We start from the raw sequence: 27,982 nt of genomic DNA on the forward strand, positions 1-27,982 counted from the left end.
TGGGTTTCCCTAAGGAGGTGGTGTCTGACAGAGGTACCAACTTCATGTCAGCATACCTAAAGCACATGTGGAATGAGTGTGGAGTGACTTATAAATTCACTACACCATACCATCCACAAACTAATGGCTTGGTTGAGAGATTCAACAAGACATTAAAAGGCATGATCATGGGGCTCCCAGAAAAGCTCAAAAGGAGATGGGATGTCCTCTTGCCATGTCTGCTTTTCGCTTACAGAGAGGTGCCACAGAAGGGAGTAGGATTCTCACCCTTTGAACTTCTGTTTGGTCATCCTGTAAGGGGACCACTTGCCCTTGTTAAAGAAGGCTGGGAGAGACCTCTCCATGAGCCTAAACAAGACATAGTGGACTATGTACTTGGCCTTCGCTCTAGAATGGCAGAGTACATGGAAAAGGCAACCAAAAACCTTGAGGCCAGCCAACAGCTCCAGAAGTTTTGGTATGACCAAAAGGCTGCACTGGTTGAGTTCCAACCAGGGCAGAAAGTCTGGGTTCTGGAGCCTGTGGCTCCCAGGGCACTCCAGGACAAATGGAGTGGCCCTTACCCAGTACTAGAAAGGAAGAGTCAGGTCACCTACCTGGTGGACCTGGGCACAAGCAGGAGCCCCAAGAGGGTGATCCATGTGAACCGCCTTAAGCTCTTCCATGACAGGGCTGATGTGAATCTGTTGATGGTAACAGATGAGGATCAGGAGGCAGAGAGTGAACCTCTCCCTGATCTTCTATCATCAGACCCAAAAGATGGCACAGTAGATGGAGTGATCTACTCAGACACCCTCTCTGGCCAACAGCAAGCTGATTGTAGGAGAGTCCTACAACAGTTTCCTGAACTCTTCTCCTTAACCCCTGGTCAGACACACCTGTGTACCCATGATGTGGACACAGGAGACAGCATGCCTGTCAAAAACAAAATCTTTAGACAGTCTGACCATGTTAAGGAAAGCATCAAGGTGGAAGTCCACAAGATGCTGGAATTGGGAGTAATTGAGCGCTCTGACAGCCCCTGGGCTAGCCCAGTGGTCTTAGTCCCCAAACCTCACACCAAAGATGGAAAGAAAGAGATGAGGTTTTGTGTGGACTACAGAGGGCTCAATTCTGTCACCAAGACAGATGCTCATCCAATTCCAAGAGCTGATGAGCTCATTGATAAATTAGGTGCTGCCAAATTTCTAAGTACCTTTGACTTGACAGCAGGGTACTGGCAAATAAAAATGGCACCTGGAGCAAAAGAAAAGACAGCATTCTCCACACCTGATGGGCATTATCAGTTTACTGTTATGCCCTTTGGTTTAAAGAATGCCCCTGCCACCTTCCAAAGGTTGGTGAATCAAGTCCTTGCTGGCTTGGAGTCCTTTAGCACAGCTTATCTTGATGATATTGCTGTCTTTAGCTCCACCTGGCAGGATCACCTGGTCCACCTGAGGAAGGTTTTGAAGGCTCTGCAATCTGCAGGCCTCTCTATTAAGGCATCCAAATGCCAGATAGGGCAGGGAACTGTGGTTTACGTGGGACACCTTGTAGGTGGAGGCCAAGTTCAGCCACTCCAACCCAAGATCCAGACTATTCTGGACTGGGTAGCTCCAAAAACCCAGACTCAAGTCAGGGCATTCCTTGGCTTGACTGGGTATTACAGGAGGTTTGTGAAGGGATATGGATCCATTGTGACAGCCCTCACTGAACTCACCTCCAAGAAAATGCCCAAGAAAGTAAACTGGACTGTGGAATGCCAACAGGCCTTTGACACCCTGAAACAGGCAATGTGCTCAGCACCAGTTCTCAAAGCTCCAGATTATTCTAAGCAGTTCATTGTGCAGACTGATGCCTCTGAACATGGGATAGGGGCAGTTTTGTCCCAAACAAATGATGATGGCCTTGACCAGCCTGTTGCTTTCATTAGCAGGAGGTTACTCCCCCGGGAGCAGCGTTGGAGTGCCATTGAGAGGGAGGCCTTTGCTGTGGTTTGGTCCCTGAAGAAGCTGAGACCATACCTCTTTGGGACTCACTTCCTAGTTCAAACTGACCACAGACCTCTCAAATGGCTGATGCAAATGAAAGGTGAAAATCCTAAACTGTTGAGGTGGTCCATCTCCCTACAGGGAATGGACTTTATAGTGGAACACAGACCTGGGACTGCCCATGCCAATGCAGATGGCCTTTCCAGGTTCTTCCACTTAGAAAATGAAGACTCTCTTGGGAAAGGTTAGTCTCATCCTCTTTCGTTTGGGGGGGGGTTGTGTAAGGAAATGCCTCCTTGGCATGGTTGCCCCCTGACTTTTTGCCTTTGCTGATGCTATGTTTACAATTGAAAGTGTGCTGAGGCCTGCTAACCAGGCCCCAGCACCAGTGTTCTTTCCCTAACCTGTACTTTTGTATCCACAATTGGCAGACCCTGGCATCCAGATAAGTCCCTTGTAACTGGTACTTCTAGTACCAAGGGCCCTGATGCCAAGGAAGGTCTCTAAGGGCTGCAGCATGTCTTATGCCACCCTGGAGACCTCTCACTCAGCCCAGACACACTGCTTGCCAGCTTGTGTGTGCTAGTGAGGACAAAACGAGTAAGTCGACATGGCACTCCCCTCAGGGTGCCATGCCAGCCTCTCACTGCCTATGCAGTATAGGTAAGGCACCCCTCTAGCAGGCCTTACAGCCCTAAGGCAGGGTGCACTATACCATAGGTGAGGGTACCAGTGCATGAGCATGGTACCCCTACAGTGTCTAAACAAACCCTTAGACATTGTAAGTGCAGGGTAGCCATAAGAGTATATGGTCTGGGAGTCTGTCAAACACGAACTCCACAGCACCATAATGGCTACACTGAAAACTGGGAAGTTTGGTATCAAACTTCTCAGCACAATAAATGCACACTGATGCCAGTGTACATTTTATTGTAAAATACACCACAGAGGGCACCTTAGAGGTGCCCCCTGAAACTTAACCAACTATCTGTGTAGGCTGACTAGTTTTAGCAGCCTGCCACAAACCGAGACATGTTGCTGGCCCCATGGGGAGAGTGCCTTTGTCACTCTGAGGCCAGTAACAAAGCCTGCACTGGGTGGAGATGCTAACACCTCCCCCAGGCAGGAATTGTCACACCTGGCGGTGAGCCTCAAAGGCTCACCTCCTTTGTGCCAACCCAGCAGGACACTCCAGCTAGTGGAGTTGCCCGCCCCCTCCGGCCAGGCCCCACTTTTGGCGGCAAGGCCGGAAAAGATAATGAGAAAAACAAGGAGGAGTCACTGACCAGTCAGGACAGCCCCTAAGGTGTCCTGAGCTGAAGTGACTAACTTTTAGAAATCCTCCATCTTGCAGATGGAGGATTCCCCCAATAGGGTTAGGATTGTGACCCCCTCCCCTTGGGAGGAGGCACAAAGAGGGTGTACCCACCCTCAGGGCTAGTAGCCATTGGCTACTAACCCCCCAGACCTAAACACGCCCTTAAATTTAGTATTTAAGGGCTACCCTGAACCCTAGAAAATTAGATTCCTGCAACTACAAGAAGAAGGACTGCCTAGCTGAAAACCCCTGCAGAGGAAGACCAGAAGACGACAACTGCCTTGGCTCCAGAAACTCACCGGCCTGTCTCCTGCCTTCCAAAGATCCTGCTCCAGCGACGCCTTCCAAAGGGACCAGCGACCTCGACATCCTCTGAGGACTGCCCCTGCTTCGAAAAGACAAGAAACTCCCGAGGACAGCGGACCTGCTCCAAGAAAAGCTGCAACTTTGTTTCCAGCAGCTTTAAAGAACCCTGCAAGCTCCCCGCAAGAAGCGTGAGACTTGCAACACTGCACCCGGCGACCCCGACTCGGCTGGTGGCGATCCAACACCTCAGGAGGGACCCCAGGACTACTCTGATACTGTGAGTACCAAAACCTGTCCCCCCTGAGCCCCCACAGCGCCACCTGCAGAGGGAATCCCGAGGCTTCCCCTGACCGCGACTCTTTGAATCCAAAGTCCCGACGCCTGGGAGAGACCCTGCACCCGCAGCCCCCAGGACCTGAAGGACCGGACTTTCACTGGAGAAGTGACCCCCAGGAGTCCCTCTCCCTTGCCCAAGTGGAGGTTTCCCCGAGGAACCCCCCCCTTGCCTGCCTGCAGCACTGAAGAGATCCCGAGATCTCTCATAGACTAACATTGCGAACCCGACGCTTGTTTCTACACTGCACCCGGCCGCCCCCGCGCCGCTGAGGGTGAAATTTCTGTGTGGACCTGTGTCCCCCCCGGTGCCCTACAAAACCCCCCTGGTCTGCCCTCCGAAGACGCGGGTACTTACCTGCAAGCAGACCGGAACCGGGGCACCCCCTTCTCTCCATTCTAGCCTATGTGTTTTGGGCACCACTTTGAACTCTGCACCTGACCGGCCCTGAGCTGCTGGTGTGGTGACTTTGGGGTTGCTCTGAACCCCCAACGGTGGGCTACCTTGGACCAAGAACTAAGCCCTGTAAGTGTCTTACTTACCTGGTTAACCTAACAAATACTTACCTCCCCTAGGAACTGTGAAAATTGCACTAAGTGTCCACTTTTAAAACAGCTATTTGTGAATAACTTGAAAACTATACATGCAATTTTGATGATTTGAAGTTCCTAAAGTACTTACCTGCAATACCTTTCGAATGAGATATTACATGTAGAATTTGAACCTGTGGTTCTTAAAATAAACTAAGAAAAGATATTTTTCTATATAAAAACCTATTGGCTGGATTTGTCTCTGAGTGTGTGTACCTCATTTATTGTCTATGTGTATGTACAACAAATGCTTAACACTACTCCTTGGATAAGCCTACTGCTCGACCACACTACCACAAAATAGAGCATTAGTATTATCTATTTTTACCACTATTTTACCTCTAAGGGGAACCCTTGGACTCTGTGCATGCTATTCCTTACTTTGAAATAGCACATACAGAGCCAACTTCCTACAAATATTCACTGCACTCTGAAAACTCACCCTATAATGCTTTGTGGGGCATTCCTTGGACAAAACATTTCTGCTCATAACTCAGCCTGTGGTGGTCCTAGGGCAATGGGACCACCACCAAACCGCCAAACCGTTAGCACAACACACTCTGTTTAGGTCATCTCTGAGTCCCCAAACTAAGTTGGAGGGGGGGGACCCCAAAATAATAATTCCTCCCACCATTCAGTGTCTTTTTAAGCTCTCTCATGGCTGGAACTTTCGTTTTACAGCTGGGAGAAGTTTGTGTGCTAAGGGCCTTGTTTGTAATAATATTTTAGTAGGCCTGCCCGTAGGCCAGAAAATGTGTAAGGCACTACCCCCTCTAGGGGCTACACATAAGGTAACACTGCATTACTTTCTGCCATTCTGATTTCATGTGGTTATGACCTCTAGGGGTGGATGACTGTATGGTTACATGACTATGTTTCTTCCAAATGCTATTTTTGTTGCGGTGCCCTCTAGGGTCTGTTTTCATCATTTATTTCAAAGTTTCTTTCTGACAAAGGTTTTTTATTAGGTTTAAATGATAATTGTACGTTTTATTCATCTCTCCTTATTGCAATTATGAACATTATTCAGGCCAAGGTAACCTCCTTATTACACTAGGACTGTTTTGAACACTCTTGGGATGTTTGGTTGGCCCTTCTAGTTTATTTTTCTCATGTTTCTCTCGTTACTCCTCCGTGGCTGTCTTGTGTCTTTTTTTGGAGAACTGTGTTAGTCAGCCAGCAACTCTGATGGAGGGGTGGTGAAAGTGGTATTCTATTGGAATTAGCATGGCAGATTTAAATTAAGATGCTAAATGGCAACACTTATTTGTTTGCTGTAGATAGAGGAAGAAGGTAAATGGAAGTGCTTTAGTTATAATGGGTCAGCTGAATTATGTGGCTGGAAAAGACCAAATTATAAGGCAGGGCTGACCAATTTATGTAGCAAGAAAAGCCCAATTATGCATTTACAGCACCAATAGCTCTAACTCTCACGAATGCAAGACCTATTGCAGTGCAAATTCTTATTGAAATGTATGTCCATTTTTAAGCATTTTTTCTTTTTTTAATCCTCAGCAATGTACTCTTTAGCCAGATCGGGGCTGGTGGGTTCTTACATCTGTTCCTTAATAAACTTGCATTAATGTTTTTTAACTGTTTTAAAGTCTGTGAGGGACTGCCTTATGCCTGTTCGCTAGCAGACTTAAATGCAGTGATTGTTTCATGTCACTTACTGGGAACTAGCGGACACAAGCTGTATTGTCTAAAGGTTTTAAAAGCATATACATTTGCACTTTTGAAAATCATGCATGCAGAATTAAATCCTCGAGGACGCAGTCACTAGCCTGTGTGGTAATGGTGGGCTACTGTATTTGTTTTGTGCTGTTAGGGCACTTGGCTGTTGAAAACTCACATTAGTGTTTGGATGTCTCCCAGTTACAGTGAATTTGCTACTTTGCCGTAATACTGTTTATTATATATATTGGACACTGGTATTGTGAATGATTTTTAAGATTTTAAGTCATCTTGCATATATTTACAGAGTTCACATTACTGGATTTTAACTTTTTTTTTTATGTACATATATATTGTGTATAAGTACTGAGAAAGCATTGTAAAGATTTTAAATGTATCATACTATAAAATGAATCAGTGAGCATCGCAATAAATAATATTTGCTACTGTGAAAATTAATACTGACTGACCTTTGAGCTCTGTCTCTGAACACACAGCAAATGTTTCAAGGCGTCTTTACTGCTCCTTCACTTTCTGACTGAACAGAACACCTGTTATTTGTCAACTCGTGAGAATAGATGAGTACGTCCTAAAAACAGTTCGGCCTGATAAAGTACGACTCGCCATAGCGAGTGGGTGAGTAGATTTTTCAAGGTCTGCTGCGGCCTAGTTAACGTATGACTCTTGATTGAGCATTTGTTGAGGTGGGTTGTTTCTTTCTGTGCCTTTGAAAACTGTATGTCTGTGCAAATTTAGTGGCCATTTCCCTGGAAAATGTGCCATCTAAATAGCAGTGAGCCGCCACACTTTTAATTATATTATAAAAAAAATGATAAAACACCCACCTCATGTCCATTACAGCTTTGGGGGGGGGGGGACGGAAGTTTGTCATTCTATTAAGTGGGTCATGTTTCTAAAACATTTTGGAGGTAAGCTCTAAAAAGCCTTTAAAAGTGTACTCTTCTGGTGGAATGGCACTTAAAGGACTAAAAAGACAGAAGGTAAACTCTTTGACCAGGGCAAGCCTAGCTGGTGTAAATGACCAATTCTCCATTGCAGTCAGCCTCACATTATACCTACGTCCTGGTCTAATGCAACCACTGACTATCACTGGCATTGTGTGCTTTCGGGAGCTATTCCTACCGAAACCTTTAAAAATTCATATCTCCCCTTTTTGTAATTTTGGTGTCCTTGTGTTTCATAAACTTTATTCTACTTTTTCTAAATCATTTGGAATTTGTATTGTTTTGCATTTTGACTATTACTGTTCTGGTACCACAAAAACACTTTACACAGTGCTCTAAGTTAAGCCTGTATGATCTGTGCCATAGCTACCAGGGGTTCAGCTCAGGTTAAGTTAATGACTTAGGGGTTCATCCTGACAAGGGTTGGGATTATTCTTTGAGGTGAGTAGTCACTCACCAACAATAATCCAATTTGTTGCTCTTGCGGTCTCTCAGAAATTCTTATGTTTGAAGATCCAGAAGGATAGCTATTTTAGTCTATCTGTACTGCTCCTAGAATGTGACAGATGCACAACTAGGCATTTACCTAAGCATGACAATGGTTCAGCAAGATGAATATTCACTGCTGAAAAATGTGGTAAGCTGAAGATCTCCTGGGGTAGGTAAAAGTAACATTAAACTGGCTAACAGTAACACAATCCATGCACAGCATTTAGAAACTTCAGCAGTGTGGTCTGAAGGACTAGGCAAATAAAATGTATAATTAACATTATCAGCTAAGGAAATTGGGGGGGTCTAAAGGAACAGAGAAAAAAAACTGACTTACACAGTGAGACTGAGCTGGTCCCGGATGTAGGTGGGAAAATCACTGAGCTAAACATTCTGCAACCATGTTTGAGTCACTGAGAATATATTTAGAAATATGAATGTTGTGCAAGCAGGTTTAAGCTTCATAAACAAACCTTACAAAAGAGTCTGGATGAATGACCTTATTGATGCGACAAGCGCATAACACTAGCCCATGTCCATTCAACAAAAGGAGAGGCTTCACCTACGACAAGCTATTCCATTTACCATTGGCAGCAGTCAAACTGTGAATCCCCACAGGGAGTAGTAAGTCAAGAACAGAGATAGCAGTTGAAAGGCATAAAAAGTATGAGAAACATGACTGAGTGCAGTGGGAGTGGAACCAGAGAACTGGCTAAAAAGAACAAATTGTTATGTACTTATTTTGTCAGCCTTTTACCTTTAGGTAATTGCACACAAAATATAATGCACACCCTTTAAATGAAAGAATAAATGTAAGTTCAACTATGCTTTGGGAAATTAACTCTTACATTATGAAAGATCAGATGGATAAAGGGATCACTGAAGATAGTTGTACATGTAACAGAGGCATAGAAGTGAAAGTTGGTTGGTGCAGTGTGGAATGTGTATTTTCTCTTTCTCATCCTAGCGTGAAGACAGAGAAAAACACAGCGACTATGCAGCTCATTATACAACTTTACTACACACAATGTATGATTTGTCAATATGAAGCTTCAAATGACTCCATCTATTAAAGCCTAATGTGGCACCCATGGCAGTTTTAGGTTTACAATTCTTCATGGTATATGGGACCATGGGAAGAAGGTAGTTTCTTCTCTAGCTACCATTGCCTCCCTCAGCTTCACAGATCAGAAGCCCCGTTCCCTTCCTTTCAACCAGAAAGATCAAGATCGACATTAACTGTTCAGAAATGTTTTGTTTTTTTTAAATAGAAAGTATAGCAAATGTTTTTGTGAAATTAGAAAAAAAAAAAAAAAGGTAGGCGCTGGTTATGCTCTCCTAACCAACCATTTGAAGCAAGAATTAGACATTACGAGATGCAAATGGTCAACCATATTGACCACGCTGCCCCATACAGCATAAGAGCTAGGAGTCAGTCTTACCTATCTTCATAAGATAAAGTTCACACGTGTATTGCATGGAATAGTTTTCAAAACGTAGAGCTCAGACACAAAATGTAAACTGCTGGAGGAAGACTTTCTTAGGAACCCTTGTCCGCCTACTTCGTTGCTAGGTGGGGAGATCATGAAAAAAAAAAAGAAAATCACACTTAAGATTGGTACTGTTCCAGCTTTTAAATTGAGCGTAGAAGTTTGTCCTAATTACTTTTTCGCCCTTAAGGAGGCTGAAAGCAATGGAAACCTGGGCCATATTTCTAGTAAAGCCATAATCACACCAATACCAAAGGAGAAGAACCCTTTGGAATTTCACAGTAATCAACCCATTTCATTGTTAGGCATTAACATCCTGCCAAAGATCCTTGCACTACGTTCGCGCAAAGTGACTGTCATTCAAGTGAGATTTGTGCCAGGTCATTCCTTGAGAGAGCTTGTGAGCGGCAAGACTTTACCCCCAAAGTCAGATGACTGCACACCACAGTCAAGATGAACAGCAGTGGATTTATCTCAGACATTTCACATCATACACAACAGGGTTGCCTCTCTCCCCACTCTAGACCTTTTAGACTTTGAAGCCATTGCTGGTGGCTATCAAAAGATTTCCCTTAATGAAAGAAATATGCCATGCAACCCAATAAAGTCCTTCCTATATGCTAATGACGATAACAGAACCTAGATCCTCACTCCCAAACCTAATATGCATCAATGATGCCTTTTCCGGTCAAAAAATCAATTGGAGAAATGTGTGGCTCTACCCATTTCCAATATAACCCCCAATTGGAGCCTCGGTTCTCACAACATCCACTGTGTACAAAAGGGCCTCAAGTACCTTGAAATGAAACTCAATAGGAGTCTTGAAAAGTTAATAAAGGGCTATCTTAACACTATGATATAAAAAAAACAGAATTACAGTTTGCAAAGAAAGAGAATAGAACCATCTTTGTGGTGCATTTTTCAGGCCCCAAAATAATGACTATCTCGGTACCACTATATTGTTTTAAATGATCAGTGAGGACCCCAACACTGTTCCAGATTGACAAAGACATAAAATTATTTATATGAGGCTTTTCACCTCCTATTTTAAAAGAGCACAATCTGCTTATACACATCACATCAGGTGGGCTGTGAATGCCCCCCCCATGTAAACATACTACTTGTCCCATGTACTGTCAAAACGTATATATATGCTGCTCCTGATTGAGACCCCAACTGTGTGTCTGCTTGCAAGACCCTATTTTAAATAATTCACAGAACCTCACCTGTGTAAAGCATTCACGTTGATTTGACATGGTGCCGGTTAAATAAAGCCTCAAATAAAGAGTTACAAAGTTAACCAAAACATTAACACCTGTTGTAAGGGTATATTTTACACTTTAAAAATAAAATACAGGCGTGAATTAACTGGTGCAAGATAATTAGACTTCAAATGAAATGACAGCATTCTTCAGTAGTTAGGTCTTCACTACACGCAACTCAAATAACTTTCGTCGAAGGCCTACTGTGTATTATATTAATACTCAGTGTGCTTTCAGTCAACATACCCCTTATAGTTGGTTGGCTTTCAGGGCAATATCATTCGTTTTTTTCTTAATCAATGGCTTTCTTTTCTCTTCTAGAATTTGATACTTCCCTGGAGCGTAGCTTCTTGTCATCTCTTCAATTGGACTGCTTGCAAGAAGAAAAACACTCTTCTTTTGCCTTCAACATTCCATGTGAAAGCCATGGGAGTGCATGTGTGTTTTTGCTCTTGTGCTGCTTCGCCACTCAAATCCCTACTTCCCCGCACTCTCCTTATTGTGGTACCCAGGCCCAGCTCTCCCTGTGCTGCTTTATCGCTCTTGCTTGTGTCTTCTGCTTGTTTTTTCTCCTGTTATTTGAGTGACTTCTTCTTGCTTTTCCATTGTTCTCACTGCTTTCTCCTTGCTTTTCCCCCCCCCCGTTTTTAGTGTGCCTTCTCCTTGCTTTTCCTTCACTTTTCACTGCTTTCTCCTTACTTTTCCCCCGTTTTTTGTGTGCCTTCTAGTTTTTCCCTTCTTTTCAATGCTTTTTCCTTGCTTTCTCCCCCATTATAGTGTGCCTTTTCCTTTCTTTTCTCTCTTTCTCAGTTTTATCCTTGCTTTCCCCCATTTTGTATGCCTTCTCCTTGCATTTCCCTCATTCTTACTGCTTTCTCAGTGCTTCCCCCATTTTTTGTGCACCTTTTCTGTGCTTTTCCCTCTTTTTTTTTTTTGATTTCCCCTTGCTTTTCCCCCACTATGTGTGCCTTCTCTTTGCTGTTCCCATGTTCTCACTGCTTTCGCCTTTCTTTTCCTCCATCTTTGTGTGCCTTCTTGCTTTTCCCAAATTTTCACTGTATTCTACTTGCTTTTTCCCCTCATTACCGCTCCCGCCTGCCGCCCATTATTTCCTGCTCCTTCTTAGCACGGGCCACTGCTTCACAGGGGCCCTCCGGCCTCCCAGGACCTACTTAAAGGAGGCTCTAGCGTGACCCCATTGAGCAGGTCACAGGTCCAGTTCTTCCCCTGCTGCTGCATTGCTCTTGCGCCTGTATTCTTGCTTTTTCCTCTCTTTTTTGTGTCTTCTTCTTCCTTTTTACTTATTCTTACTGCTTTCTCCCTGTTTTTTTCATGCTTTCTCCTTACGTCGCCTCATTTTCACTGCTTTCTCCTTGCCTTTTCTCCCTTTTTTGTGTGCCTTCTTCTTGCTTTCCCTAGTTTTCACTGACTTCTCCTTGTATATTCCCGCATTGTCGCTCCCATCTACCACCAGTTATTTCCCACCTCTCGACTAGCCCTGCCCACTTCCTCCCAGCACCCCTACTTAACAGAGGCGAAGCGCGACACCATTGTGCAGTGTCAAGGCCCAGCTCTCCCCGTGCTGCTGCATTGCACTTGTTCCTGTCTTTTCCCTGCTTTTTCCCCTGATTTTTTAGTGCCTTCTCCTTGCTGTTCCCTCATTCTCACTGCTTTCTCCTTGCCTTCTTCTCCATTGTTTTTGTGTGCCCTCGCCTCGATTTTCCCTCGTATTTTACTGCTTTCTCCCTGCCCGTTTATTTGTGTGCCTTCTTGCCTTTCCTTGGTTCTCACTGCTTACTCCTTACTTTTCCTCCGTTTTTTGTTTGCATGCTCCTTGCTTTTCCTTCATTTTCATTGCTTTCTCCTCATTTTGTCTGCCGTTGTTTTTGTGCCTTCTCCTTGCTTTTCTCTTGTTTTCACTGCTTTCTCCAGGACTGGCAAGCACCTGTATACACTGTCGGGTGATTAGTTGCGCTTTACAAATAACTGATTGCACCCCTCCCCCCCCCAGCTCATGAGTTTCATCGCCTGCCTTTCCCATCCAGTTCTTTAGTTATTAATTTATATTCTACTAACAAATTACCCCCGACCCCCACAACTCCCTCCAGCTCCTCGTTTTCCTACTCCACTATGCCTAGGTGGTCCTGCAGTGGCACTGACTTGCATCTCCCATGCATTCCTCCCAATTTTTTCTTCTCTTTTTTTTGATGGCTGGTAGCTGCAAGTGCAACTCCTTTCTCCATGTTGTACTTTTCTACTGTATTTTTTTTTACTGCTATAAGATTGGCATCTACTATCCTGAAATGGTAACAGTAAAACAAAAAATGATGATGCATACAGGCGCATGTCATGTTCCAGCAGCTTTATGTTTTTGCTATTCTGTTCTTCATCTACAAACAAGCATGTTTTTTTTAGCGGATATAGAACTTCTTTGGCTACAAAGCATTTGCATATTAAACAAGCATTTGCAATGCAACGGGTCTCGCATTTCTCCAAGTTAAAGCTATTAGCAGTTGTAAACTCCCAACCGGATTTTTCTTGCCTCATTAAATGGGAAAAAAAAAAAGAGTGTGATCACGCTGCTACAGTTCACTTTTAGTGAAACCTTTTGGCAAAAGTGCAATTATCTACGTAACCGGCAAAAGTGTAATTAACTATGTAACAGGGTCGATGTCATGCAAAGCGCTCGACTTCGGCCAAGCGAGATAGCGATGTGAAAAAAAGAAGTCCACAAACCGGACGGAAAACAGCGAGCCTCGTATGTTTTCAGTACTTGGTCGCTGCGCTTGAGGAGGGCTAACCACTGGAAAAGGCATGACATATGCATGCCTTTCACTAATGAAAGCAAGTAGATTTAAATAGGCAAGCCCACGAACCAATGAAAGAAACTCACGTGACATGGACGGGGCTCTGAGCCCTTTTCTAACTACTACAGCATCTCGCAACCGCATGCTAGCGCAGGCTCGACCTTAAATAGGGAGTTGCTACAGGATAGAGACAGGACTGCTGAGAGAAGTGAGAGGATTTAAAGGCTTTGTCTGGTTTGCATGCTGCTTTGTATCCAAACTAGTAACTGGTCATGTGACCAAAGTTAAGTTGTAAAAGTTGCCAGCAAGTAAGATAAGCATCACTGCAGTGAACATGTGTTGAGATGTAAAACATTTGTATTCCTTTGGAATTCCTGGGAACTACTGAGCAGTGACGGAGGCCTCCAGTTGTCTGTCTTTCTAATGTTCGCAAGAACCACAGACCAGATCCCACAGGCTGCCTGAAACACTACTAGAAAATTAAATGCGTCGGGAATCGTTGCCAAGCAATACATATCCATAAAATATATAACACATAGAAGGTAGCAGCTCATTGTGACACTACAATCCCTTCGTGTGGATGTGAAGACATGTACTAAGAGAAAAGTATGCATTGTATCACAAGTGCATTTATATAGCGCTTACACTTCCCGACCAGGCGCTAGAGCACTTTAACACATCTTATCTAGTGTTCAAAGGGGAACGAGATCAGTTTTCCTTGTGTCGCTGCCCTTCCTGTGGCACACAAACTCGACTGGTTATACACAAGGACATTTTGGTCCATATGGTATTGTTTGTAGTCCAGAAGATGCAGTTTAGGAATTGACGTATACTGTGCAGCGACACATAGCAGAAGGCCACTGCATCAGATGCTTGCAAACCCAGCAAGAGGAGGAAAGCTACAAGATGCGAATAAAAGAAGCCTTGTATGTGAGGTGCGAAATGAGACACTACGTGGGTCGGATGCTTGGATGTGAAATGCTTGCAGCGTTCCAGATGCTAGGATGCTGCTGTGTGTGAAATATAGGCACACATGCAAGAACTCCCCACGTGCACACAGAGGATGAATGGAGTGAGATATACAGTACGAGATGTGTGTGGGTGATGCTCAGAAGTGTGGTCTTAAAGATGAACACAGTCACGAGAAGCCAGTGAGATACTTGCAAATGTAGTAACTGTAGTGTGTGAGAGCAGCTCACAAATGAGAACACCGTGCGAGGAGGTCACTAAGGAGAAGAGCATGAGATGCTCTTCAGAACGACAACTCAAAGAATGCGGAAGACTCACAAACGTGTGAAGCTTTTTGTATGTAATGCTGTGTCTGCTGGTCGCAAACAAGAGAAGCCTCTTGTGGACAAGGCTTGGAAACAGAGCGCGGGGTGGGGAGGCTCATTAACCTGGGAAACTAGTGTGAGGTGCTGACAAACGAGCCTTGTGTGCGAGATACTGTGTGTGATTTTACCACACACCAGAACCCTGGTGTGTGAGATACTGTTAAACAGAAAATCCCGCCCCACAAGCATCTGTAATAAACCTAAGCGCACAAGCAAAACAGCTATCAGTTACATTATAGCTCATTTTAAATGTAGGATATGCCATGTTTGCATGCTGTTCGAAAAGGAGCTACTAGCCGCCAAAAAAATAAAAGAAATAAAAATAAAACATCGAAGTATACAAACATGAGCGCTAATGGTTTTCACAAAATATTTTTTAAATGCTTGTGAAAAAAAAGAAATAGGAAAGTAGTATTATGTGTACATTTTTTCCACCAAGATATTTGTTTCAGTTATATTTTTATGCATTTTAGAAAATCTCAACTCCCTTTGCAGATTACGTACGATAATGAAGGAAGAACAATAGTTGAAAGGTCGGGTGGGGAGTTTGTTCCTCCTCAGTTGCAATGACTAAACAGCCAAGCATTTGTAATGCAACGGGTCTCGCGTTTGCTCATGTTAGAGCTGAGTTGTAAACTCCTAACCCGACTTTTCACCTATCGGGCAAAAGTGCATTTATAAACGTAACCCGAAAAAGTGCAATTAACTATGTAAAGCGCTCGACTTCTGCCAAGAGAGATCGCGCTCGTAAATTAGAGAAAAAGAAGTCCATGAGCCCCATGGAAAACAGCGAGCCTCGCATGTTTTCTGTACTTGGTCGCTGCGCTCGAGGAGGGCTAGCCACCGAAAAAGGCATGACATATGCCTGCCTTTGACTAATGAAAGCAAGCAGATTTTATTAGGCAAGCCCACGAACCAAAAAAACACTGACGTGACTTTGACAGGGCTCCGAGCCCTTTTCTAAACAATAAAGCGTCTCGCTGCGATACGCATGCAACGCAGGCTCGACCCTAAAAAGGTAACACCACTGGACATCAGACCTATTGACTTTGCCACTACTTGATTTAAAAAAAAAAAATAATAATAATAATAAAAGTAAGAAAGAACAAGTGCCTGGCATGTCAAATGGGCCTTCAGAGTTGGAAGACTGGCCCTGCTGAGAACACACACTCCACCCACATGGGAGAAGGAGGAGCTGCTTTGCTTGTCCCAAGCCAATCCAGAGGCAGGTGTGTTGAAGAAACAAAAACATCAGCATCAGGCAACACAGGGGGTTATTCCAACTTTGGAGGAGGTGGTAATCCGTCCCAAATGAGACGGATTTACCACCAGCCGTATTACGAGTTCCATAGGATATAATGGACTCGTAATACGGCTGGTGGTATATCCGTCACTTTACCGTCACTTTTGGGACGGAATACCACTTCCTCCAAAGTTGGAATAACCCCCACAATTCTTAAAAGGATTGGATAGAACTATTCAAAACTCAACAATTTAAGGGGATTTCATTAATTTGTAGAGACATGTTGCTACATGGACACTACCAAAGCACTTCCCTTGCACACCCAGAGACGAATGAATGGTATTCTTGAACTGGCTTAAACCCTTAAAAGCAAAGCAAAGGTTTAGGTGGGGAAGCAAACCCTAGTGTCTGCGCCTTTTCAGTTTACATCTGCAATAGAGGCAGGTTAAAATTGGCAACCACTACTTTATGGATGTCATTTGTGTGCAGCCAGGGATGAAAATCTCTTGCTCCTCGTCTTCCCCCTTGCTAGCCTAGCCACTGCTCTTGTGAACCTTGGCATACTGGTTGTCAGAAACATTGTCAGGGACAGAAAGCATACACAGTTTCGTTTACATTCGTTCTTTGCTAAGTAAGGACAAGGTGCACATCTGGAGAACCCTTACCATGCCTATCAAATGTCAGTTGGCACCCTGAATGTTGCTTCAATAACTACACCTTTCTTTTTTCTGGATAGATGTGTGGCTGTCCACATAAACACACAAAACTGGGTCCTTCAGTAAGTTTGGTAATTAACTAGTTGGGTATTTTACAGTTTGTAGGGGGTCGTGGCCATGATGGTTAGCAGCTAGTACGGGCTTCACTGGCGCTCTGTCGCAGCCACCCGTGGATCTCCCCTAATCCTCCCACCGAGGCTGATGACGGACCATTCCAGCCTCCCATATGCCACAGCCGTGGGAGCCTGTTGGGCGCTAGCTTTGTCTGACACCTGCAGCAGGACACCCTCTGTAGCCGCACAGCCACCTCCAGAGCAAAATGGCGGGGGCGGAGCTCTGAGACAGGGCTGTCCTCGTATGAGTCGGCTGTCTGGCTCCCGCTCACTTTCCTGAAGACGCACCTCTGTGCTCCCTCCTGGGTGGCCCTAGTATTGCAGCACAGGGGAGGGAGGTGAGGGCGAGGGCCATGAACAGCTGATCCCCTGGCACTGTGGGCCTAACTGCTGGGCCCTCCCGACTACTGCTTCTCCCTGCGCTGGGGCAGCAGATCAGGGAGGGACCCTGCAGGAGCAATGCAGGACACCCTCAGCAACACCAAGCCGTGGTGCTGCCATCTTGGTGCCCCCCCAGGCAGAAGTCCTTGATGGTGCATTGTTACAGCATCATAGAGGCCTTGCATTGAGACAAGCGCCAGCAGCCCTGCCCTTGAGGAGACCTTCATTGGAGTGACTACCTAAAAAAGACCTAAAGACAGTGACTCGACGTGGCCTACAAGGTAGGAAGAACTGCACAGCATGCCCACCCCACCCCGCTAGCCTTGGCGATTGCTAGGTCCCTTTAATGAAACAGGAGAGTGCTGCCCCCAACACCAGCTACCGGGTTGGAGCACATGCGTAGCTGGAGAAAGTAGACTCCACGTGGATGCTCTGCAACATGAAAAAGCCACTGTCCAGCGGAGTCAGTCTGGGGAGGGGCAGAGAGAAGGAGAGGGGAAACCCAGGCGGAGAAGTTATCCCCACCTTCGCCTCTATGGGAGATTGCTGGAGTTTGGCTTTACACACTCTGGAGGGGCCCTAGGCTGACAGCAGCCCGACATACCACTGGAGAAACAGTGTGCTGCAGGTGAGTCAACTGATGGCGACAGTGAGGGCCAAGAAGTACTGTTCCCTTGAGTAGATGCTCACTAGGACTTCCAGACAGGTGGCAGACGCACACCCCTCACAAGCCACCCAAAACCCGGAGACAGGGAACCCACTCTTTACTCTAAGCCCTCTTTGCATCCCTCCGAAAGGACCATGAAATGGTCAAATTAGACCTCTCTTAAGACCTGAAGTCAGTAAGTGTAGAGGGAGCCGAGATGGGTGACAGAGTATCTACAGTAGAGGATAATGCAACTAACAGAGATGAAGAGATCAACCAACTCCAGCAAGTGAGTATCCACCTAAAAGAACATCATATTGACGTCCAACCACATTCGGCGGTTAAAAGATTTTTTTTTTTTTTTAAACATTGCAGAACACCCAGGCGGCAGAGGTTCACACAGCCACGAAGGGATCACTAGCTGGACTCTGAGACTATCGCACAGGAACGCCTTGCGGTGCTAGAGTCCTTGACGGGTGACACAGATAAGATGGAGACAGCCTGAAGAGATGGAGCTTGAACATAGATGCCTATGTGATGGTGGTTCTGTAGGGATGAGGACACCAGAGGACTGGCTCTACACAAACCTTGATGTAGATACTCCACTGTAGGGAAGCTGGTTCATACTTGGACTACTACCCTACTAAGGACATTGTTGTTGTTTATGTTTTTCTGTTGTTTGGGGGGTAATGTGTTGAGGGGGTACTCACGATGGAAGGGCACCACTCACACTTTAAGATCATACATGACAGGTCTGCACAGGCCAACAGCAAACGGGGGTATTGGTTATTGGTGATGCCTCTTAGGATAGCACGCATTATAATCATGGCCAATTCCTCCCATCAAGTATGACACACAAAGAATTATCACCCTTATTGTGAAGGGCCTTAATAACCCGGTCAAGAGGCTAGCTATTATCTCCTTGAACAATCTGGAAAATATATTTGCTTAATACGGGAGACACAGTTGGTTTCAGGTGACTGGCACTGTCCTAAGTCCCAAGCCTTCCCCAGCAGTTTCACTCTTCTGTGGCTACTAACACAGCTGGAGTAGCTATCCTGGTTTCTAGGTCCTTCCGAGGTAAGATTGAACACAACATTGTAGAAATTGGGGGTAGGCTGCTGGTCCATCGAGTTGTGGTTGGAAAGTTCTCTGGGATCTATCTATGCCTCCAATGACAGGCAGAAGCCTTTTCTCCATAAGGCGTAACCAAAGCCATGCCTCCTGTGCATAGGCTGATTTTACTGGGAGGAGATTTCACCCTGGTGTTCCAAAATAGCATACATTGTTCTGCCTCTCGCCACCGGGGTGGTCATTGGCTGCAAGATGTGGGGATGCGCAGTCTCTCTCACCCACAGACTCTGGGCTATACATTTTAAACCCACACGCATTAAAACGTACGCCCACCTGGACCATTTCCTAGGGTCTGATGTTACAGGTATGGTAGCTGCCATAGATCTAGAGCCATGCACCTTATCAGACCACATGGTCGTGGCCCTTAACTTGTCCCCCACCTCCAATCTCACTCCTCTGGGATGCATATAAAGCAGTTATACGAGGTGAATTTCTTGTAATCTCTGCAGTGGACAATAAGCTGCATTGGAAGAAGTAGCGGCACCTCCAACAGCAGGTTGGAGAGCTGGAGCGCATACATCGCTGCACAGGTGCCCCTAGCGTATGGCAGAGGCTGTAGACCGCCAGTAAACAACTAGCAGCCTTGGACCTTGAAAGAGCAGAATATTCTCTCCTCCGCCTTAAACACTCATTTGATGTGGGAGGGAATAAGTGCAGGCGCCTCCTGGCTAACTGATTGTGGGCCCAAACGCAGGCGGTGTGGGTCGAGGAATTAGTAACAAGGGACGGCACTGTTACAGAAGGAGACAACCAGGTTGTATACCTATTCTGGGACTTTTATGAGGAAATTTACACTGCCCAATTCCTACCCCCAGAGCATACAGGTAGATCCCTCAAAAGCGTGCACACACCTCAACTCACGGCTGAGCAAATAGAGGACCCGGATCACCCCATCCGCACAGAGGTGATAACCGTCACTGCTTGCCAGAAACCACACAAATCACCGGGGCCGGATGGCTTTCCGGCGACATTTTACAAAAAGTTTACCCATACACTGGCCCGGATCTTGACCCACTTGTTTAACACCATCTGCAGCCCTCATTATACCTGCATTCATGACAGAAGCTTCTATAGCTATTCCCAAGACAGAGGGACAAGCGACAGTGCAGCTCTTATGGGCCTATTTCCCTCCTATATGTTGACGCTAAGTTTCTCACCAGCATCCGGGCCGCACACTTGAATCCGTTGATGCCAGGTCTGGCGGCCCCAGATCATGCCAGTTTTATTCCACAATGGCAATGTAGGGACAACACTAAACAAATTGTTCAGCTCATTGATAAAGCCAGATGCTCCAAGCATGAAATTCTACTTTTAGCTTTAGATGCCGAAAAGGCATTTGACTGTGTACATTGGCCCTACTTGAAGGCAACACTTACCCACTTTGGGTTCGGAGCCCGGGTTAGTAGCTAGATATGAAGTAACTACGACTACTCGCGAGCTCCGGTTGGCCACACTTCCACCCCTTTCCCCATCCAAAGAACAAGGCAGGGATGTACGCTAGCACCTCTGGTATTTGCATAATACATGATGCCTTTTGCGCACAGTTATGTAACCACCCACACATCACAGGAGTGTGTTTCGAAGCCGAAGATCACACCATTTGCCTCTATGCGGATGATGTCCTCCTTGCGCTGGACAATCCGTCGACAGCTCTGCCAGTGTTCTTAGAGAAGACAAAGTGCTCTGGAGGCGCAGCGGGCATTCGAATTAACATTCATAAATCCCAGCCCCTCAATTTATCGGTCCCATCCCATAGGGCTGCACGGCTCGCCAAGTGCTTCCCTATAATGTAGTTAACCTCTATCCCCTACTAAAAGATTCAATTAGCTCCAACAGCAGCAGACACGGTCTCCCTAAATTACAAAATCTTGCTCCGACAGGTTACCCAGGATTTTACAAAATGGCGACTTTATCAGCTGGGTAAAATTGTAGCTGTTAAAAATGACCTCTTCCTCTGATCCTTTTCCTATTTCAAACTCTTCCACTTCAAACTCCTGTTGGAACGATTAAAGCCTTGCAGCAAGCCATGCACCGCTTTGGATGGGCAGATAGATGCCCATGAATGAGCCGCGAGCAAAGCTATAGACTTCCCATAGAAGGTGACCTGGGTGTTCCAAATTTGTTGGCATAATACCAAACTGCCCAACTCTGATATCTAGTTAAGTGGTTTCGGCCTGAATCCGAGGATTGGGCAGTAGCAGGCACACACTTGTGGAGGGTACACTTTTTGCAGAAGACAACACGCTTGGGACCTATACTCCTCACCGATTACCAAATCCATGTTGAGGGTGTGGGATAAAGTCGCAACACGCTGTGGTCTCACCACAGTTCCATAACCCTCACTCTGATTTTGGGAAATACGGATTTCACACCAGAGTTGGGTCAAGCCACATTCCAGTTGTGGCAGCAGAAAGGATGTGATCCACGGGCCATCCCTAAGAGACCAGCGGTATTCTCCCTTTTGAGCAATTAGGTAGGGACTTTGCGCTTCCTGAGACCGAAATGGTTTGATACCTGCATGTGCAACACTGGATTTCCCAACCAGGAGTGAAGGCTGGAGCTCTGCAACCACTTACACCTTTTGAAAAATGGCTCATAACAAAAGCCACTGACAAGGGAATGATCAAGGATCTTTACAATTTCCTGCAACACTCCCCCCCATTTGCAGAGACGCTGGGAGGTAGAACTGGGCAGACAACTGACACAGAAAGATTGGGTTGAGATATATTATAGGTTGTGTCATACAGCTCGCAATGCATCCAGCATTGAAACAGCCACCAAGATTATCTCACAGTGGTATGATACGCTCCTCTGGTTACAGAGGTACTACCCCTCTCGCAGGACAGGCTGCTGGCATCAATGTGGGTCGCTTGACACTTCTTCACATCCTCTGGGACTGTTCTAAGATTACGCAATTCTGGGAGTAGGTCCTCACGGACATAGACAAATACTTGAAAATGCAACTTCCTAGATTCCCGGCATACACTGTCTTAGGCCTGCCAAACCCCCTTCCCTATCCACTCAAGTCTCGCAAGGGACAAGACCTAGGCTTGGTTCTAGAAGCTGCTCAGCAAACCATTCTGGCACACCGGGGCACTCCCACACTCGGACTAGCTTCAAAGGTTATGGCATATCATAGACATGGAAAGACTATCCTTGGTACTGACTTCGCAAAGCGATTCCTACAGAGATATATGGGAACCAGTCATAACCCTCTTATCCACAGAATTCTGAGAATGAACTTGCCCCAAATTCCTGTGACTTACAATTAGTCGAAAAAGGCGTGCACACACAATGAACTCTGAGATAGACCCCAAGTTATACGAACATGACCCGGATACGAGACAGGCATCTGTGAGCACCCCGAGGGGAGGGTTCGGGAAACCAGTTGGGGGGTAGTTATTAAGACATTTCTAATGCTTTCTGTTGCAATGTGAGCGCTTTGATACCAATAAAACAGATCTGAACCATAAACCTTAAGAATGCAAGCAAAAATGTATTCCTGATAGTTCCGTAGGTTTACCGCCTGTTTCTGAGATATAAGTGCAGCACACAGTCGCAGATTAAGCCCCAGCATTTTCCCCATAGGGGTTATTTTTCCAAGACTGAAAAAATGAATAGTAATGAGTTGATATCGTAACAAAAAAGTATTTAACAATGTTGCAATAAATGCATACCATACTATTATTAAACATTTTTGTGCAAGATAAAGTGTGATATGCTTATGATAAGACATTAAGAAATTCTCGAATGATGTTCATTAAATTAGGGTAGCTATTCAATTTTTAGAACTTTGGGATAAATGTGCAATACGTATATAGTTTATGCTTTCAGTGATAAAACAATACATAGAGCACATCACGCCTGAAAGCTAGGAAAGGAGAAATGCATATGCAGTGCATGTTTCCACAACATAGAATTCACTTTTCTAAAACTAATACTATGTTCTGCGAAGACAGAAATGCATTTCCAGCTTTCTGGATGGCAGATATCAGGTAGTGTTGCAACTATAGGGTTGTATTGTTACAAAAAGTAAATATGTGTACAGACTAATGTCTGACCAAAGTTCTTTTTTCCATTAAGGCTAGTATCAAACTACTGGTAATGAAGTTCAATGGATTAATGCACTTGAAGACAGATGTACATAAGCTTAGAGTCAGTGCAGGGGTGTGGAATTCCTATAGCCCAACTCCCAGGACATATTGTTTGTGGTCAAGGGCAACAAGATTTTTTATTTTCTCCTTGGGACAATTAGGCCAAAACCCCTGCAGCACAAACCATTTGGCTGCCAGTTTACTGAAACACATTATAAAGCAGGAAAGGGCATTGTCTGCAGTTAAGGTAATATTTGTGTTCACATGTTAATGCGAACTTATATTTGTGGTTCATTAACACAAAGCCTTTATTATAAGGGTGAGCGCTCTAAGGAAATGCTATAAGCTTGCAGTGCATTAATGACAGTGGTTCCAGTATAAAAATGTGTACACGTTTCCAAGGTTTAAAAAGATGAGGCTACATATAATGCTCTCAGAATGCACTCTGGTTACATCCAAATATTTGCAGATGCTGTAAGCAAGATTAATGATTATTGCCTTTGAAATAAAATGTTCCCAAAAAAATGCAACTAGGGAAAAAAAAGTTTAACTAAATTACTGTGAAATTTTTGGAACCATTTCTTTGAAGAATCATTAGGTAAAACGTATTTATACATGCTAGCATATCAAAATAAATGTTCATAATAGAAAATCAGTATAACCAGATCATGGGAAATATTAAAATAAACAAGCAATGGCAAAGCCAGTAGATCTAACATTAGTGGCCAGCCTTTTGGGTTTGTTAATGCGTGTCTTGTTTTGACATGATTTTTGTAAAACTTTATTGTTGTGGGAGCTGCCAGGCCCTCGTCATTTTAACAAACATTAGCAAAAAGCAAAAACATGTTTTGGTCTCACAAAGCACACATTGCCACTGTACTTACTGGCACTGAACGAAACTTTCTTGTGCTGATATGCTCCTTATTTTAGAGAAGTATGCTGTCCAGTGAAGACAGCAGATAGAGAGGGAAAATGTTATTAATTACGATAGATCTTGGTTACCACCAGATCAAATGAGATGCCCAATTCTTAACATCAAACATGCACCAGTGGTATAAGTCCTTGTGTTGGTGTTGATTTATGGCTTCCATTAAGTCACAAGAATTGACGTTACTAGGTCAGGAAATTGTACTCCTAGAAAATATTTGTGAACTCTATTTTAGCACAAGCAAATATGCATGCGTAGATTTGTTAATGTGAAAATCTGCTGAGCAAGTTTGCAAGTTCACTTTCCCTCCACACACTTTTTTCCCCAAAGCTAGAAGACATTTTACTTCTGTCCTTGTCAAGCAGTAAATTTCCAACCTTTTCCAACATGGGAAAATATCAGAGAAGAGTTGGTGAAAACCCCTAAAACATACAAGTTGGTAGGTCAGCAATATACTCAAAAGGGCACTCCAACCATGGAACTATTGCTTACTGTGATCGCCAGTCCCAGTAAGCAGATCTGCAGAAATGTGGCAAAATAAGAGAATTGCTGGTATTCAAGCCCTACTATAGTAAGAGCCCTGGCATAATCAGAGAGGCTATTATTAGAGCTCTCACATGATGAGATAGTTGTCATAGTGTTTTGCCGCACTACCTGACATGAAAGCGACAAGTATTTAAGTATATTTTACTTTCGCAAGTAGATTTATGAAGCAACCTGTCCCATCAAAAAGTAGATATTTTATGAAATTCCACACCCCTGTCAGCGGCTCAAATACAGTCATGCCCTACTTCACAGTTTTAAATTACAGGCATCCATTAACTTTGCACCTTTAAGTATAAATTTAGGCAGCATAGAGAATTAATTTTATTTAAGCAATAAAATCCCTAGTCCAGCAACTTCACCAGGGATCTTTATTCAATTTTGTGTGACTGGGGATCAAAAGCACTTTGAACGTTATTTTGTCCAGGGACACGTCACTTCTTGCAACTACCCATCTCACAATCCTGGCATGGGAAGCGTCATGGCCAAGTGTACGATATGGACCACAGCACATACAAAGAGTTTTAAAATCCTTGAATTACGAAATCAAAGCACTAAATTTGAGAACACAGAAAAATGTATTCTGGGGAGAATTGAGGAACACCAATTGTCATTCTGGCTCGTGTCTTGTGAGGCTGTGAAAGCAGCTATGCCAAAAAGCGGGACTGAAGCCAGGCCTGGAGTTTGTAGACAGTTAAAATGTGATGCAGCAGGAGATTGCCAGGTTGGACATAATGGGCGAGACAATTTAAGGCCCATTTTAAGATCCAAGAACGTATTTCCATTTGCTCAGATTTCGACATCATAAACAGAAAATTAGATGGTTTTCTCCAATGTATTTACTTTCAAATGTTGAAGGCGCTTCATTTCTTTTCTTTATTGTGTCAGGAATTGTGTACTGTAAAGTGTAGCATTGAGTGTGTTGTGTAGGTGTATGCCAGGGCAATCATACACAGTAGGCCTTAGCCTACGACCAAAGCAAGGTTGCTTGAAAACTGCTGCAATTTTAGATGTATTTTGTATGAAGCAGACTTACACTGTTATTCCCCATTGCTGGACCAGATATGTGCGAGTAAAGCTTCCACACTAGTCATATTTGCTCATTCGAATAGGAGAGTGAGAAAGTGGGGCTGCGTGAGGGCATTCGACACAGACTGGGCATACTGTGGCTGTATGATAGCTGCACTTGTTCATGCATAGGCTCTGCTACTCGACCGATTATGACTGCACATCGGAAATTATATTATAGCAGTATGGTTAGTGCGTGTTGTCACTAAAACAGGCTAACATCTTCTTTAGGCTCGTTTTTTTTTTTTTTTTTAATAGTAGAATGCACGTTGTTTTCTCAACTTCGGTGAAGTGGCCCAGTGATCACGTTAAAATAACCGCCTGTGATGTCAAAATAATCACAATGCATGCGAGGGCATTTCATGTCATCTCAACACGAGGTAACGAGTGCACGATTTAACTTGTTACCTTTTCACTTTTATTTAGTGAGTTAACGCTCATGTACCCGAGGTAAATTCAGTAGCTCGCCTCTTAGTGCTATAACTGCCTCTCATTTAATTTGCACCTTATAGGTAAAAAAAAAACCCTACTAATGTTTCGACCCCACCCACTTTGATGGCTCAGGCAAATCCCTCGTTGTGAATTTCCCCGTCCATGCTCTGTTGGTGGCTCGCCTCGCAATTACCTATCCATTAAATATTTTAGCATCTTTCTTACGAGTACAAGCTCGACGGTAAATCCCCAAACCTCTCTGATAAATGCCTACTTCGAGGTTTGCTTATCTTAGGGTTCGAGGTCAGACCCAGATCAATGTTCTTGTACTGATGCAGAACTCCAAAGCTGCAGCTTCCTATTAACAGTCCGTCCACCCTTAAATGAGTCAGCTCGCTCTCCATAATCCTGTGTTAATTCCCCTCCATCCTTCCATACCCCTTTCTTCAGCCTATGTCCGCTAATTCATGCATCAACCCCACCAACCCCTTAGTTCAGTCAATCAGCCTTTATCTGCGTAGCCACCCCAGCATTAATCCCCAGTTTTAACTTGATTCAGCACCATATGTCTCTGCTTAGACCCGCCTCCTTCTAGTGATTGGCCGAAATTGGGAGCGCTTCCTGGTTCTCCCTATAGAAAAATAACATACTTGCGAATATCCATTAAATTAAATAAACTACTTGCCCCAGCAATGCATGACACTTTTATATAATCCCCTGATGAATAATTACAATCATTTCTTTCCTCCACTTTCCCCTATATTTGACAGGTTTTACCCTGAGGCCGCACGGGTCCTCCCCCGCTGTAGGGTGGCGCTGTAGGCAGCAGGCCCCCGGAGCCCGCTCCTCCACCATCGTTGCATTCGGGAAGAAGCGGGGAGCGCTCACCGTCCGCCATCACCGGTAGCCAATAGGAAGAGTAATGCGCAGGTGCAGCCGGGAAAATCGGCGCAGGCGCAGTTTACAGTTCGATATCCGTAGCTGTAAAGGACCCTTGCATGTGACCAGGGTGGAGCCTGGGCCAGCCCTGGGTAGAGTTTCTTTCGCTTCCTTTTTGCGATGCCTTAACCCCTTCGCTACCAGGCCTTTTCCCCTACGGTGCCAGGCCTATTTTTTTGGCTATTTGGGGCAGTTCGCGCTTAGGCCCTCATAACTTTTTGTCCACTTAAGGTACCCACTCCAAATTTCCGTCCTTTTTTCCCCCAACATCCTAGGGATTCTAGAGGTACCCAGAGTTTGTGGGTTCCCCTGAAGGAGACCAAGAAATTAGCTAATTAGTTTAAAAAAAAAAGAAAATTCGAAAACGGGCTGCAGAAGAAGGCTTGTGTTTTTTTCCCCTGAAAATGGCATCAACAAGGTGCTAAAATCATCAGCTTCCCAGCTTTCAGGAACAGGCAGACTTGAATCAGAAAACCCAATTTTTCAACACAATTATGCCATTTTACTGGGACATACCCCATTTTTACTACTTTTTGTGCTTTCAGCCTCCTTCCAGTTAGTGAAAGAAATGGGTGTGAAACCAATGCTGGATCCCAGAAAGCTAAACATTTCTGAAAAGAAGACAAAATTCTGAATTCAGCAAGGAGTAATTTGTGTAGATCCTTCAAGGTTTTCCTCCAGAAAATAACAGCTGAAATAAAAAATATTGAAATTGAGGTGAAAAAACAGCCATTTTTCTAATTGTTTTACTCTGTAACTTTTTCCTGCAATGTCAGAGTTTTGAAAGCAATATACCGTTACGTCTGGTGGACTCTTCTGGTTGCGGGGATATATAGGTACCCAGAGCCAATAAATGAGCTGCACCTCGCAATGGGTTTTCATTCTATGCCGGGTATACAGCAATTAATTTGCTGAAATATAAAGAGTGAAAAATAGGTATCAAGAAAACCTTTGTATTTCCTAAATGGGCACAAGGTAAGGTGTTGAGAAGCAGTGGTTATTTGCACACCTCTGAATTCTACGGTGCCCATACTAGTATGTGAATTACAGGGCATTTCTCAAATAGACCTCTTTTTTACACACTGTCTTACATTTGTGAGGAAAAAATGTGGAGAAAGACAAGGGGCAATAACACTTGTTTTGCTATTCTCTATTCCCCCAAGTCTCCAGATAAAAATGGTACCTCACTTGCGTGGGTAGGCC

The 27,982-nt window shown here is 44.5% G+C and overlaps 1 protein-coding gene across 1 annotated transcript in view; it reads right to left on the bottom strand.

The window, feature by feature from the left end:
- The window catches only part of PIP4P1 (phosphatidylinositol-4,5-bisphosphate 4-phosphatase 1), a 193,176-nt gene extending 166,383 nt beyond the window's left edge, over positions 1-26,793 (bottom strand). Inside the window, exon 1 of the mRNA XM_069239066.1 lies at positions 26,618-26,793. Coding sequence (XP_069095167.1) covers positions 26,618-26,738 — 121 coding nt within the window. The 5' untranslated portion in view covers positions 26,739-26,793. The remainder of the gene's footprint in view (positions 1-26,617) is intronic.
- Positions 26,794-27,982: the final 1,189 nt, after the last annotated feature.

This window comes from Pleurodeles waltl, chromosome 6 (genome assembly GCF_031143425.1).
Source record: "Pleurodeles waltl isolate 20211129_DDA chromosome 6, aPleWal1.hap1.20221129, whole genome shotgun sequence".
Lineage (NCBI taxonomy): Eukaryota > Metazoa > Chordata > Amphibia > Caudata > Salamandridae > Pleurodeles > Pleurodeles waltl.